Below are 13,828 nucleotides of genomic sequence, written 5' to 3'. Positions count from 1 at the left end.
CTAACTTTGTTCATTATATTAAGTACTATACAAGAAATAACTTTACAAAGTTACCCTAAAGCACTAGTGGCAGGGATGCCTGAAAAATATATTAGTTTTCCTTAGCAGCAAGGTAATTTAGTGATGGACAAGTGACATGCTGATGGTTCTGAGGACTACTTTTGAGGACCAGTGGTCTCTGACATGGTAAAAATCCTCAGGGACGACAGTATAGTATCACACAAACTTGAATTTAAACCCCAACTCTTCCACTTATTTAGCTGCGTGACTGTAGGCTAGTTATCTAAACTTGCTTAGTCTCAGTAAAGAAGGTGAAAAACAATAACTGCCTTGAAGGTTTGGGAAAAGATCATTAATGTATGTAAACACCCAGTAAATTGATAGGAACATAGTAAGTTGTATATAGATAGTAGTTAGGAAAGTTGTTCCATTCATAGCATTTGGAGAAAATCCCAATTACTGGAGATGAGGGGTTTCCCTGCCCCCTACTCCTCGGATACACATTACTTCTTTAGAGGTAATGTGGAGTAAACAGAGGGCATCAGAGGAAAGAGGTGAAGATTCAAGCTCAGTCCCTCTGGGTTTTGCACTTCCTCTCATCAACACATTTTTTGCTGCTTGAAATGAACTCAAGGCTGAAAGAGATCCCAGGTTTCAATATTCACGAGATCCCAAGATTTCAACTCAAGGTTGAAAGGAATTCATCTAGTCTATCCTCCTTTTATTAGACTTCATTTAGACCAATTGAAGTATCAAAGAGGTAGCACTCTGTCCATCTTGGCTACATCATTTGGAATGTTCCCTTTTTCAACCTTCCTTTTACCACAAAAATAAACACATGGGTATAGTTTGAAGCCATTACATGCAATGGAGAGAGAAAACACTGGCAGAAAAACTGGTTTTGCCATGAGTTGCCTACTTATTACTTAGAGGAATAAGTAGGTAATTTGCTTTTTTAAAAAATGGGAATGATAGTGTATGAAAAATCATCCAACACCCTAGACGTGATGATACGAAAGAAAGACACCAATATGAATAGAAATAAATCCAGAAAGATGAGTGTATGTTTTACTAGCTAGTCTCATGCCTTTCACTGGCCAGTAATGACATCGACCAAGGTATCACACATCAGCCTATTTCACAATTTCTTTTATATGTAATGGATATATAAATATATTTTACATATACAGTAAAAACCTGGGAAAACTTGAGCTTTTAATTTTTGGTGGTGGCAGTGGTACGGGGATTCCTATTCCTTCCCCTTAAAATCCACTTCTAATTTAAGGCTTAGAAAGTAAATTTCTATAATAAATATATGTATCACATATTGCTTCATTAGATAAAAATTTCATGATTTCTTAGAACCTCAAATTTAACAAATCCTAAAAATGGTTACCTCTCTCCCAAAGACAGGATGACTACAGGGGATAAACTTCCCCGCTCTCCCCTGTGCCAGCTGTAGCTAATTGATTTGTACACTCTGTTTTGCTTGGGTCTGATACCACCATTACACCCCCGCAGCCGCAGGCCTCAGCCTGTCGCCATCATGCATCTCGCATACATCCTCCCTGACAGGACTCATCAATTCCTACTGCTTTTCACCAGGCCTCAGCTCTGGCACTTTCCCCTGGGGAGACCTTTACTGGTCTCCATACTTAACCCCTGAACCCAGTCTAATCCATCAGCCACATCGAATGAATGGTGATAGAGAATGTTTCTCCCCAAAGACAGGCAGCCAGCCTCTCCACTTAAAACTCAGAAAGAAAGCCATCAACAGGGTCTGCTTTCTGTTTGTCAGTGTCGCCAGCTTCTTCGCTTATTGATGTTTTTATTGTTGCTGTGCCCAGCTGCTTGAGTCGGGGAAGTGGTACTCAAGGAGACATCAATTAAAGTGCTTGTTAAACGCCATAGATGCTCTTTTGAAAATGTCCCCTGGGACTCTCCCTGGGAGTTCCCAAAACTGGTGGATGGCACAGTTGTCATTTCTGGAATAGGGTTTCCCCAAAGTTCTAAAGAACAGCTTCATAACCTACACTCCTACGCACAGCTTTTGGACGCTACTAGCATTTAGGAATTATGACTTTACAGAATGAAATATAACACTCTTTATTAGGAAAGACAAGCAATAATGGGCAATAAATATTGAAAATGTAAATGCACTGTTTGAAACCTCCTCACCTCATAACCAAACTGCAGCTCATCAGAGGTCAGCATAATGATATCGTCGTCAATAGCCAGAACGGCCTCCGTCTCGATTTCATCGTAAGGGAAGAAACGGTTACTCAACTTGTTTTCAGCGGTTCTTACAACTTTTAATGGAACCCGGATTTTGGGCCACAGAGAATCTGGAAAAAGAAAAACCAAGGTATCTACTACTCTCCTAACTTCTGTGAGGAGATAAACTGGCGAAAGCATCACATCACAAATGAGATGGAAGAATCAACTCACACCCATGACTCTCATGAAATCCACACACACAGCTGTGCAAGGAGAAACTCTTACAGGTGCGGTTTTAGAATATCTTACATTGTAAATATTTCTGTTCTCTCTACATCCTTACAACACTACTGATTCTCAATGCTGTCTCAACCAGAATCCACAAAGTGGCTTCAACTCACAACTGAGAGACAGAGGAGCAAAACGACTTGATGAAGGTCACGGTGAGGAGAGGATGAATGGGCTCTGGACCGCCTCATGCTCAGGCCCGTGGTTTGAACACCAGGACTCTACCACCTCTGCACAATCCTTCCAGGTAGGTACACCCTAGCTCAAAACCTGCCTGCAGCTCTGCTGGGAAATACACGTGCTGAAGACAAAAGCGCCTGCCCCCATCACGTCATCACCAAGAGCTCCCAAGGCTGCCAAATCCACCCTCACAGAACTGTGGCCCCGCAGGAGTTCAGCTTTCCTAACTTAGCACCTTCCCGCCTCGACAGCCCTGCTCTCCTGACTCACTGGGTCTGTCTGGTTTCTCATCGTGATCAATTTACAGAGTAAATATCGAGTATCTAGGTCCAATTACATGGGATTTTCTGGCACACTGAAGAAACACAAACTCATGACTTGCCTTACATTTTTCTCATTCTACTTTGAAATGATTGAAGCAATTTAACCTCAGGTTCCTTATTTTAAAGTGTTGTGTTTAGCATAGCATGAAATTAATACTTCTTCAGTACAGGACCCACGTCCACAGACCTCAGTGTTCTTTACAGAGGGCAGTTTGTTCTTCACGCAACATTTGTCAAATGAGGATAGAAAAGGTATCTTACTGCTTCCAAAAACCCAACACGTAATTGTGGGAAGGTCTTGTTTTTGTGAGTCTTGAAGCCCCAAAATGCCTGTGGCCACTCCAAAGTCACCATACTGAAGGAGAAGTGTGACAGAGGGAAAATCAGGAGGGAAAAAACCTGTCTTAACTGACTGCAGATAAAATCTCTTACGCATAATTTACAATACATCCATGTAACACGTTGGGGTGCTCCAAGGGTCTTAGAAGAGGCACCCCCAAGGGCAGCTTCCCAGCAGGTTCTGTAGACACCCCAACATGCTTCCCAGTGAGGCAGACAGCTCCTCTGCAGGCAGCTTTCCAGCAAGTTCTGCATATACCTTCAACAGCAACTCAGTGAACTGAAGCCCTCGACAGTACCCCAGCTGGCCTGATAACACCCCCTGGACAACTTCCTGTTGAATTCCATGGGTATCCAAGGGGGCTGCTGGTTTCTTGTTTGCCAGTCTTGGCCTGTGGCACCTGAGAACCTTCACCATGCAGTGGGCTGCAGGCACCCTGTCTCCAACCAGGTCTGAATCTCAGACCTAGCTGGAGAAGAGGCTCTCCCAAGTTTATTTCCTGTAATCCTTAGAGAGCTCTTTTTTACCGTTTAGTCACTAATCTCCTATTCCTAGTTAGTAATTCTTTATATTAAACTTTTCCTGTTCAAGTTACTGTGTAGTTTCTGTCTCCCACCTGGACCTTGACTAACACACTAGGGATATCAGAAGGATTATCAGATGAAAGGGGAATTGTTTTCTATGGCCTCTGAAGTTAGAACCATGACCAATGGCTGGGTGGAAGTCACAGGGAAATTGATTTAAACTCTAAATAGGTAAGAATTTTCTGATGCAATGAAATGCCTTCAGCAACATAATGTGCACTTCTATTTGAAATGTACTAACTTTAGAGACCAAACAAGATGCCTCTGAGGTCCTAGGACTGTATGGACAGTAACATTTCACAGAAAGAACAGTCTCTGGAAAGAGCTTCAAATCTCAGATCCCTTACCAGCTATGTGATCTTGAACAAGTCAATCACTTTCTACCTGTTTCTTTGACTATGAAGATGGAACAGGAACACCATCTTCACATATGAGAAGGTGTGAGGATGAACAGTAACGCATTTAGCAGCATGGTGCCCGGCACCTAGCAGACATCCACTAAGTGTCAGCTGTGCTTTCCCTTGAAAGTCTGAGTCTATTTACAGACCAAAGGATATTTTTGAACCTTAGGTAGTGGTGGCAAAGTGGTACATGTCAGATCTGGTATATTACTCTGACAATCCAGGGGCGTGTCCTCAGCATGTATCTTCAGTGTCTACTTTGAGATGAACAGAATCCCTGCCATTAATCCTCTGGAACTGAGAAAACCTAACACACTAGCGGAACAAAAGAACATGGAACTTTTGCCATGTTAATTTCACAAGGCAACAAACAGCCCCTCTTTCTGCAATACGTATAGAGAACAGGCTAGCTGCTTGGGTTAAGTGTAGATGTTCCTCCACCCTGGATGAGATGGGGACTTGCACCTGGGGAGTGTGCACAGCATGCTCGACAGCTTTCCACATTCTTCGCCTGCATTTATCCTAAAATTACTTGAGACAATGTCCATAAAGAACTAACCTGCCTCTAGAAAGTCATTGATGGGGAAGTTTTAGAAGGTGATGAAGGCCAAAGAGGATGATACGGGGTGCAGATGTGAATGCAGAATGAATCATGGCTTTTTCGGAAATGCGATTACCTCTTCCTGTTCTGAGTTGGGCCTGGATAGCCAAAGGCAGCTTTGGCAAAAGAAGTCTCCATCTCGATGGTCCAGCTGTCTATGAACCATCGTTACTACAAGACAGGACTTCAAGTAGAATTCCCAGTTTCTTGTTTTCACATTTTCAAATAAAATAGGCCTCTAAGAAAGGGAACTACCTTTCTCTCGGGCTTTAGCATCCCTTCTGTGGAATACGGGGATAAGAGGGCAGCAATCAAAGAATAAGCATTATAATTATTCCCTGCCCTAAAGCAGATAATTTTGATACGGGATTTTGATTCTGTTTTAAAAAATAGGGGGACTTCACTGGTGGCACAGTGGCTAAGAATCCGCCTGCCAATGCAGGGGACATGGGTTCGAGCCCTGGTCCAGGAAGATCCCACATGCCACAGAGCAACTAAGCCCGTGCGCCACAACTACTGAGCCTGCGCTCTAGAGCCCGTGAGCCACAACTACTGAGCCCCCGTGCCATGACTACTGAGCCCCCGTGCCATGACTACTGAAGCCCGCGCGCCTAGAGCCCATGCTCCGCAACAAGAGAAGCCACTGCAACGAGAAGGCCGCGCACTGCAACAAAGAGTAGCTCCCGCTCGTCGCAACTAGAGAAAGCCTGCACATCGCAACGAAGACCCAATGCAGCCAATAAATAAATAAATTAATTAATTAATTAAAAAATAGGGCAGGAGCATGAGGTAGGAAAGAAAAATATAGGTGAGAAGGAATAGAGGTTTGTTTGTTTGTTTTTCTTTCTTTCCATCAGTATTTTCAAAAGAATAGATTTACTCTTCTGCCTCTCCTTGAGCCCCTGATAAGGACCTGGTTCATCTGCATAATCCCAAATTAGAGAACTGACAAAGCATGATGATTTTCTGAGCACTAACTGGCAATCTGAATAGATACAGTGGGGCCTAGTGCACAGCGCATGAGCTTTGGATCCAGAGAGACCTGTGTTCGTGTCTGGCTCTGTCATTTTGCAGCTCTGTGATTGAGGCAAATTACTCAACTAATCTGAGTTTCACTTTTGTAAAATGGGAAGAATAACAGCTTCCTTGCAGGTCTGTCATAAGGAGTAGAGATAATACGTGTAAAGCACTTAGCACAGTTCCTATTCCTTGGATATAAAAGGTACTCAGTACATGGTTATAATAACGCTGCATCATTCTCATCTTCATAAATGGATTCTTGTAAAGTCTAGGAACTTCACTTCCCCTCTGACAACCTGAAGAGGTGTAGAGAGAAGAATATGGGGTGACTCCATAGGGTGCAGAAGGAAACAGTGTCACAGCTGGAAACCTTCAGCCTCTTGCTCCACTGCTTATCCCAGATGGGCTCTTTTTCTTTACTTCTTGAAATTCTAAATGGAACCACATGAATTATAGCTTGTGTCTCATCCTGTGAATCTGTAGCTGGCAAACAGAAATGCCACCTTCCATTCACACAAAGTAGTCTGAAAAATAAGATTTCTCAAAAACATTGCCAAATTTATGAAAAACAAACAGCTGAGCCAGCTGACCTGATAACTTTACAGTTTTGAGCTTTAGTCCAGCTTGAAGGAGAAAAAGAACTCCTCGTGTTAAGGATTTTTAAAAAATGTGTACCGATTAGCAGTTTTCTCCAAGTTGGATGCCAAGAGCCATGTGAGCAAGAATTCTGCAACTTTGCCAAGGTACTACACAATGTTCAGGTTGCCAGATGATGACCCAAAGCCCATCCTGGCAATCACTGTCACAAGCACAACCACAGATCCACAAACTAAATGATCAGATTATCTCCATACAAATCTTGAGCCCCCTCCAGGGGTGCTAGAGCTGCCTGGTGTACGGCTGGTCCCCATGACCCTCACTCCCCAGGTCCCGGAATCCAGCTCGAAGGAAGAGAGCTGCTGCTTCTACTTCTCGCTTGCCTCTTCCGAGGTGACCATCCTGAAATGCTCAGCCAATCCCATCCTGCCTATTAAGAACTATGAGAGTCCCAATCTGAAGCTGGGGTCAGGATGGGGGGTTCCTTGAGATCAACTCAAATTTAAAACTGAAATCAATGAAAACAGAAGGCTGAGTTAAACCTATCTGAAATGTACAATGTAACAGCTTCCTTCAGACTGCGGCCAGGGGCCAAGCCTAACAACCTTTATATCCATCAAGCCTGGAAACTAAAGAGCCGGGGAGAAGGAAGGCAGTGGCTTGCCTTTTCTTCTGACAGAGCTCAAAACCAACGTGACGAAAGCTCGCTGGAAATTTCTATTGCCTAGTCTAAGTATTTACTTAAACTTCAAATCCAGCAATTTAGACTTAAATGTAACCAAAAAGAAAAAAGTATTTGGTTGGGTTGGAGAGTGAAAAAAAAAAGGCGGGGTGGCGGGGGCGGGGAAGGGGGCAATTTCTGCCTACACTAACCCTCCCGGCAGCAGGCATGTTAGCCACAATATTTATTCTAGTAAATGTAGAGAGAGCGGAAAACATCACTTTTGCCTCTAATATTTCAAAGCCTCGGACTTGCTTTTTAAAAAATATATATGTTACTAACGCCGTACATGAAAAATCAGATGCCTCTGCTGGCAAGAGGGCCAGAGCTGACAGCCACATTCACCAAATGAACCAACACCCCACAGAAGATTAAACATGGTTCATGGTCTCCCCAGACAACCACGTCACCAGAGCCGGAGCCCTGACCTAAAAACCACTGTTAGAAAAAAGCTGGTCCAGTCCCTAACTGTGTCAAAAATTAGGGCCTCATCAGTTGAGGGCTGTCTTTCCTCTCTAGAGCCAAAATATTTCAAAAATAAACTAAACTTGGTCACAGAATTAACCACTACACTTTACTAGGGTGTACCAAAAACTAAAACTGAACACCCAGCTCTAAAACCTAGGTTTGTGCTCTTGCTTTTAGTTATGTCAATGTAGGGGCTTAGACCAAGAAGGAAGAAAAAGATTTCTCCTTTCTCGTAGTTTGTAATGATACTTGCCCCAAAGAAGTGACTCAAATTTACAATAAATGATTCACCTTAAGCCCAAAGTGGCTAACGAAGTTTTCTAAGGAGAAGGCTCTTTTGCATTTAGCCCCAGAACTGCCTATCTGGGCAGGAGGGCGGGGTGAGGGTGGAGGCTCTCTGAATGCTGGTGGCCTCCACGTGCAGGAGCATGACTGCAGCATGACACAGAGTTGTTCCACGTCCCACGAGGGACACGCAGTCTTCCTTCTGAAAACACGACCTCTCCTTTATAAATGAAGAGACGAATCAGCGACGCAATACCTCCGATCCCCCTCACTCTGGTGGACCAGGGTCTCCCACGACCATCCCTGCGCTGCTCCTTTTGTCCCATCCTCCTCCCTTTCTCCCTCTTGGATGGCACCTGGTGCCAACACCTTCCTTTTTCTTCTACTCCTTTCCTCCTCCTTTATTGAGAGTCAAAAAAAAAAAAAAATCCAGAAATGTTGGGAAGAAAACAACTTGGCATAAAAGATAGTTAATAATAATAATAAAAAAGGCAGTGTGCTTCAGGGCATACTATGGGCATACCATTCATTTAAAATAGCTACTTTGTTTACTAAACTGTGGCTCTCTGAATATAAAAAGTAAGCATTGATTCTCTCAGAGAACAAAAGTCCCACCAAGTAAACAATTTTAAATGTCTGAGGAGGACATTTAAATCCTGATTTGCCTCACAGACAGAAGTATGTTCTTCTCCCAGCTTAGACTATGGATCTGCTACCGGGAGTTTCCAGGGTTGCCTATCCTGACTTCAGTATAACCAATTAAACAAGAGCAGCCATAAAAAGTGCAGATACTACCGTCGCGCAATAAACTAGACCTTATCGGCGACAGTGGTGCACATTCCTTGCTCTAATCCATCAGAAACTTCCTGGCTTTAATAGGCTATAAAGGGCAGGAGCTTTGAAGTCCCTGGGATTAGGATCCGTAATAAGACGGACTGAATGAGAAACAAAATGCAGGTGGAACATACTCTATGCATCCTGAATTAAAAACAAATCCAATGAATCAAACAGCCCTCAACCCTAGCTGCCAGATTACGGGGGTGGCCAAGGCAAGCAACAAAGACCTTAAGGATGAGCCGGTGGGAACTTCCAGAGAGGGCTCATTTTAAGGAACTGATTCAAGCCTGGGAGGGCGTGCCTTGCTAAGTTTCCCCATTGGAGGTGAGGCCGTTCTTTTTGAAGAAGAGCACAGTATCAGAGCTGAGATAAGGAAGGAGAAAACTAATGCCTTTTAAACTGAGTTTTCATGTAAACAAATCAGCTGAGATGGCTGAGGGAAGCTGAGATCTGTTTTCCCAAGGCTGATGGCCTTTGATCCTATTGATTCCTAAGCCCTCAAACACTTGTGGCTACAGGGCATGCCATGGGCTTAGAGTTAAACGGGCCACCCTAGAACAAGGATGGGATGATTGAGAGAACTGGGGTTGTGCAGTCTCAGAAATGGCATTACTGTTGACAGAGCAGGGAAATTCATTTTAAACCAAAGGATGCAAATCATCTGGCCATCCAAATATCGACCCAGCTGAGGGGTTCGCTAACGCCCAAACCAGGCCTTTCCTGAATGCACTGTCTCCCCTCCCTTCTTACCTTCTGGGGGGTTTTTATTCTGATTATTCCAGACGACCAGCAGCTTGGATAAACTGGGCACCTTGGACACTTCAGTGATGACCCGGAAGAGGCTCTCCACTCGGTCGTAGGTGAGGACGATGGCCGTGAAACCTTGAGACTGTGGCGGGATCAGCGGGAGGAAGAGCGGGTTGCTCACACTGCCCCACTTCTGCAAGAGAGCACATGAATGTGGGTCAGAGAGGGATCTGGTAACAATGAGGCTGATCTCTTTCCCAAAGTCACCAATAAACCTGAACATGGGAGATCTGATGGCCTTTACCATGACCAGTTCAAGAGCCAAGCAACTGTTCAAAGCCTTTCCCTCCTCAAAATTTGTGCTGATGCTCTTTAATTAAGTTTGGCTCTGATACCCCTGAACAAGGGGCAGAGAATTTTTGCAGCTGAGAAGAGATTTCTAGTCAAACATGGCAGATTAAACACATGCATTTATCTTCATTCCCTCCCCAAACCCACTAAAGTGGGTTAACAGATATATATAGATATAAATATAAAAGTGCAGTTAATAGATGTAAGTCTACCCAGACAGTGAAATGGGAGCAGAGACAGCAGCTGATGAGCAGCATGAACATGTTTCTGCAAGACTGAAAGGGGCTGGGGAAGTGATGACGGCGCAGGAGAGTGAGAGCTGCAACCCAAGTACCAAAAGGTGGGCGGAGGGTCGGGGGAGCAACAAGGCAAGCAAGCCCCAACTGTAGCCCCGCAGAGGCTCAGGGCTTATGCTCAGTGGGCCCTTGTGAGTAAGAGGAGGGGGCTGAAAACAGGAGGACCAGTTAAAATATGTGTAAGGAGCAGCGACGGACCCAGGGCATAAGCCTCCCCATCACCTACCCACTCAGCCAGAAAACTACTCTTCTTCCCTGCCCGAGCTAGAGAAGGGAGGTTTATTCTCTGAGGAAACTGAAGCTCTAGACATGGAAACGCAGGCACAGATGAGAGGAAAATGCAATTAAAGCCTATATTTTGAATGATGAGCTCTTTGGCCTTCCGCCTCCTCCAGTTCCCAAAACATCGGCAGTCATGTGGCTTACTTGCCACTCCATGATCTTACAGTGAAGCTCCACCATCTTACAGCAAAGCTCCATCACCTTACAATGAAGCTCCACCATCTTACAGCGAAGCACCACCATCTTACAGCGAAGCGCCACCATCTTACAGCGCAGCGCCACCATCTTACAGCGAAGCTCCATCACCTTACAGCGAAGCTCCATCACCTTACAGTGAAGCCCTCGGGCAACAAGCTTCCCTTAAACAAAAAACTTCTGATCACGTGTCCAGGTGAACTGCTGTGCCAGTGCACACGCTCGCCTTCTCCGTCTGATGTCCGACACACTCTGACGTGCACGGTCACCCTGGGCCTTCTCCACCCTGTCCCTTGCGCCCTAGAAGACCTCAGTCTGACCTAGAAACCACCTCGGATCCCGTAGGAGAAGAGAACATGGCAATACCCTCTCAGTGAGATTTGAGTGTGAACGACAACAGTACTTGACCATTCAGCTTGCCCTTCCCCTGCTTAGATCATTTTGTTACAATCGGATAGTTGGCCTCTTTGGGAAAAAAGACCCCCTAGATTACTCGTCTTTAGATTTCTGACACCTGGCTTTGTTCTTGTCACACGTTTATTAAATGGATGAACTGCGGAAAACAAACAAACAAACAAAAACAAAACTTCTGATCAGGTTTTTAGTGCTTCCCTCTTAATCACAAACAGATCCGAGAATCAGACATTTCAAGAATATCTTCAGCATGAACAACAGAAACCAAATGAACAAAGAGGAAAACAGGAACTCAGAGGAAACAGAGACAACAGGAGAAGCAGAAGGAAATTTAAACAACATCAACAACACATCATATCCTCTGAGATTTTTTCATCCATGAAATAAGAATTGCTATTTTTATTTTAAAAGATCTATCAAAGATAGGAAAGAACCCTTGAACATTAAAAATATGATAGCTTAATTTTTTTTAAGGCAGTATTGAAGGATAAAGATGATAACATATTGCAGTCTGGTGAACAAAAAGGGATGAAAAACAGGACAGAAAAGATGAGAAAATCCAGGAGGTCCAACATCCATCTAATAGGAGGCTCCTGAAAAAGAAAACACAGAATATGGAAGAAACAAAACTATCAAAGAAATTAAGTTCTAAGAACAGAGATATGAGATGCAAATTTTCAGACTGAAAGGACCAAATAAGTAATGAGTACACTGAATTTTAAAAACATAAAAAGATAAAACAGCAACAACTAAAAAAACCCAATGAAACAAAAACCATATCAAAGCACATCACTTCTGAACACTGGGAATAAAGAGTCAAAGTAATATGTGTGAATCTAGGTGATGAGCATGTGAGTTCACTGTACAATTCTCACAACTTATCTGTAAGTCTAAATTTTTTTCAAAATAAGGTTTAAAAAGTAATGAATAAAATGAATAAAATTCAATTTCTTTGCTACCATTAAAATATTGTCATTTTTAACGCAGCAATGTAAACAAAATATTTTTGTATTGATAACGGGGAACGACTGTTAAAGCATTCTTATATTTTCAATATGCTTTATTGAGATATAATTAAGTATACAATGGGTTTTGGTATATTACACTGTTAAATTTTAAAAACTGGTAAAATATAACATGAAATTTGCCATTTTAACCATCTCTAAGTGTACAATTCAGTGGCATTAATTACATTCACATTCATATGTTAATATGTGAAAAGCCCAGGACCTAACTTCATCTTCCCCAAGAGGAGGCTGAATATGAAATGACCTACCTGTTATTCTGGCTGCTTACACTCCCTAGAGTCTTTCATACTCTGGGATTCCCAAGGTCCCTCCACTAACCTCATCCATATCACTGATGGACACCCATCACCACGTATATGACAACAGCTGTGTGCCAGATGTAACAGTGTGGGACAGGAAATGTACACAAACACATGGAATACACATGGATGGGAACTCAAGGAGACTGAACGGGATTCCTGGAGTCCTAATGTAATCAGGATATTAAAGCCAAAATGTCCACAACAGGCCATAATTAGATTTCACAACCAAGAGACACAATAGGAAAGGCTATCTTCTTAATGCTGACTTTTTGTTTCCATGACATCACGCTTTGGCGTTAAGCTGTAGTCTTAGGAAGGTGCCTGGATTTTAGTGTTTGTAGCCTGCATCTAATTACCTTTGTAGGAACACCTTTTCATTTTATACTCCGATCTTATTCTTCACAGCTTCCTGACTTGCATGGAAACTGAGGTCAGGAAGTAGCCCTGTGCTTAGGTCACACTTACTCCCCAAGGTTCATGGTCTCTCTGCTCTCACCATCCCAGCCCACTCATCTACCCCTCCCGACATAATACTCGTATGCTTGAAAGTCACCATTTTAAGTGGGAAAAAAAAAAAAGATTTTTTTAAAGAAGTGTGTAAAATAATTTAATGTGTGATGTTGAAATAGTCAAGATTTACTGAGTACTGAACTGTTAGGCACTGTGCTTTACATAAATTATCTCATTTGAGCCTCACAACAATCCCAAGATAGATAGCTATTATTCTCATTTTACAGATGATGAAACTGTAGGACTAGAAATAGTGAATGATGTCTAATTATGTGCTTTACCAGTCCAAAAAGGAAGGAAGAAATAGTGAATGACGCTCAAGGTTACATAACCTGTTAGTGACAGAAGTGGGAAAGAGCCCAGGCCATCTGACTCCAGAACACCAGGATGTGGTGGTTCTCGGCCCTTCCTCCAACTCTGAGTCCGGGGTAAGCATCACCATTTGTAGACTCTGGAAACTGGAACTGTGGGAAACTCCAGAGTTTATTACTTCCAGCTCTCTCTGAGACAAAAATGCTGGAGGTTTTCTTTATCCTTGATAATCAAATCTGGGCCAATATGTAAGGGCCCACCCAAACACTACGATTTCACAGGTACATGGAATAAAAAAAACACACCAAATATATAACACTGACACAAAGGGAACACATAAATTTAAAATGGTAAATACACCTCTGACACAGAAGGAAAAACTATTAAACCTCCAACAAAATGAAGTCTGTTCTTTGGGAGAAGTGGGGAATGCCAGCACGCTTGCATGACTCTATGACACTAAAAGGAGAGGAAAATTCCCTGAGAGATGCAAAGCTTGGTTTCAGAAAATGAATCCCTTGGAATTTAA

General features: G+C 43.1%; 1 protein-coding gene across 3 annotated transcripts in view; it reads right to left on the bottom strand.

The window, feature by feature from the left end:
* Window positions 1-13,828, bottom strand: part of EXT2 (exostosin glycosyltransferase 2) — a 142,022-nt gene that overhangs the window by 36,192 nt on the left and 92,002 nt on the right. For all 3 annotated transcript variants that reach the window (XM_081240993.1, XM_081240992.1, XM_081240991.1), the window contains 2 exons: window positions 9,613-9,802; window positions 2,179-2,345 (listed from right to left, as the gene is read on the bottom strand). In XM_081240993.1, the coding sequence (XP_081097119.1) occupies window positions 2,179-2,345; window positions 9,613-9,802 (357 nt within the window). The remainder of the gene's footprint in view (window positions 1-2,178; window positions 2,346-9,612; window positions 9,803-13,828) is intronic.

Source organism: Mesoplodon bidens, assembly GCF_964165515.1.
Source record: "Mesoplodon bidens genome assembly, chromosome: 7".
NCBI classification, from domain to species: Eukaryota; Metazoa; Chordata; class Mammalia; order Artiodactyla; family Ziphiidae; genus Mesoplodon; species Mesoplodon bidens.
This window is presented reverse-complemented; position numbering and strand designations above follow the sequence as displayed.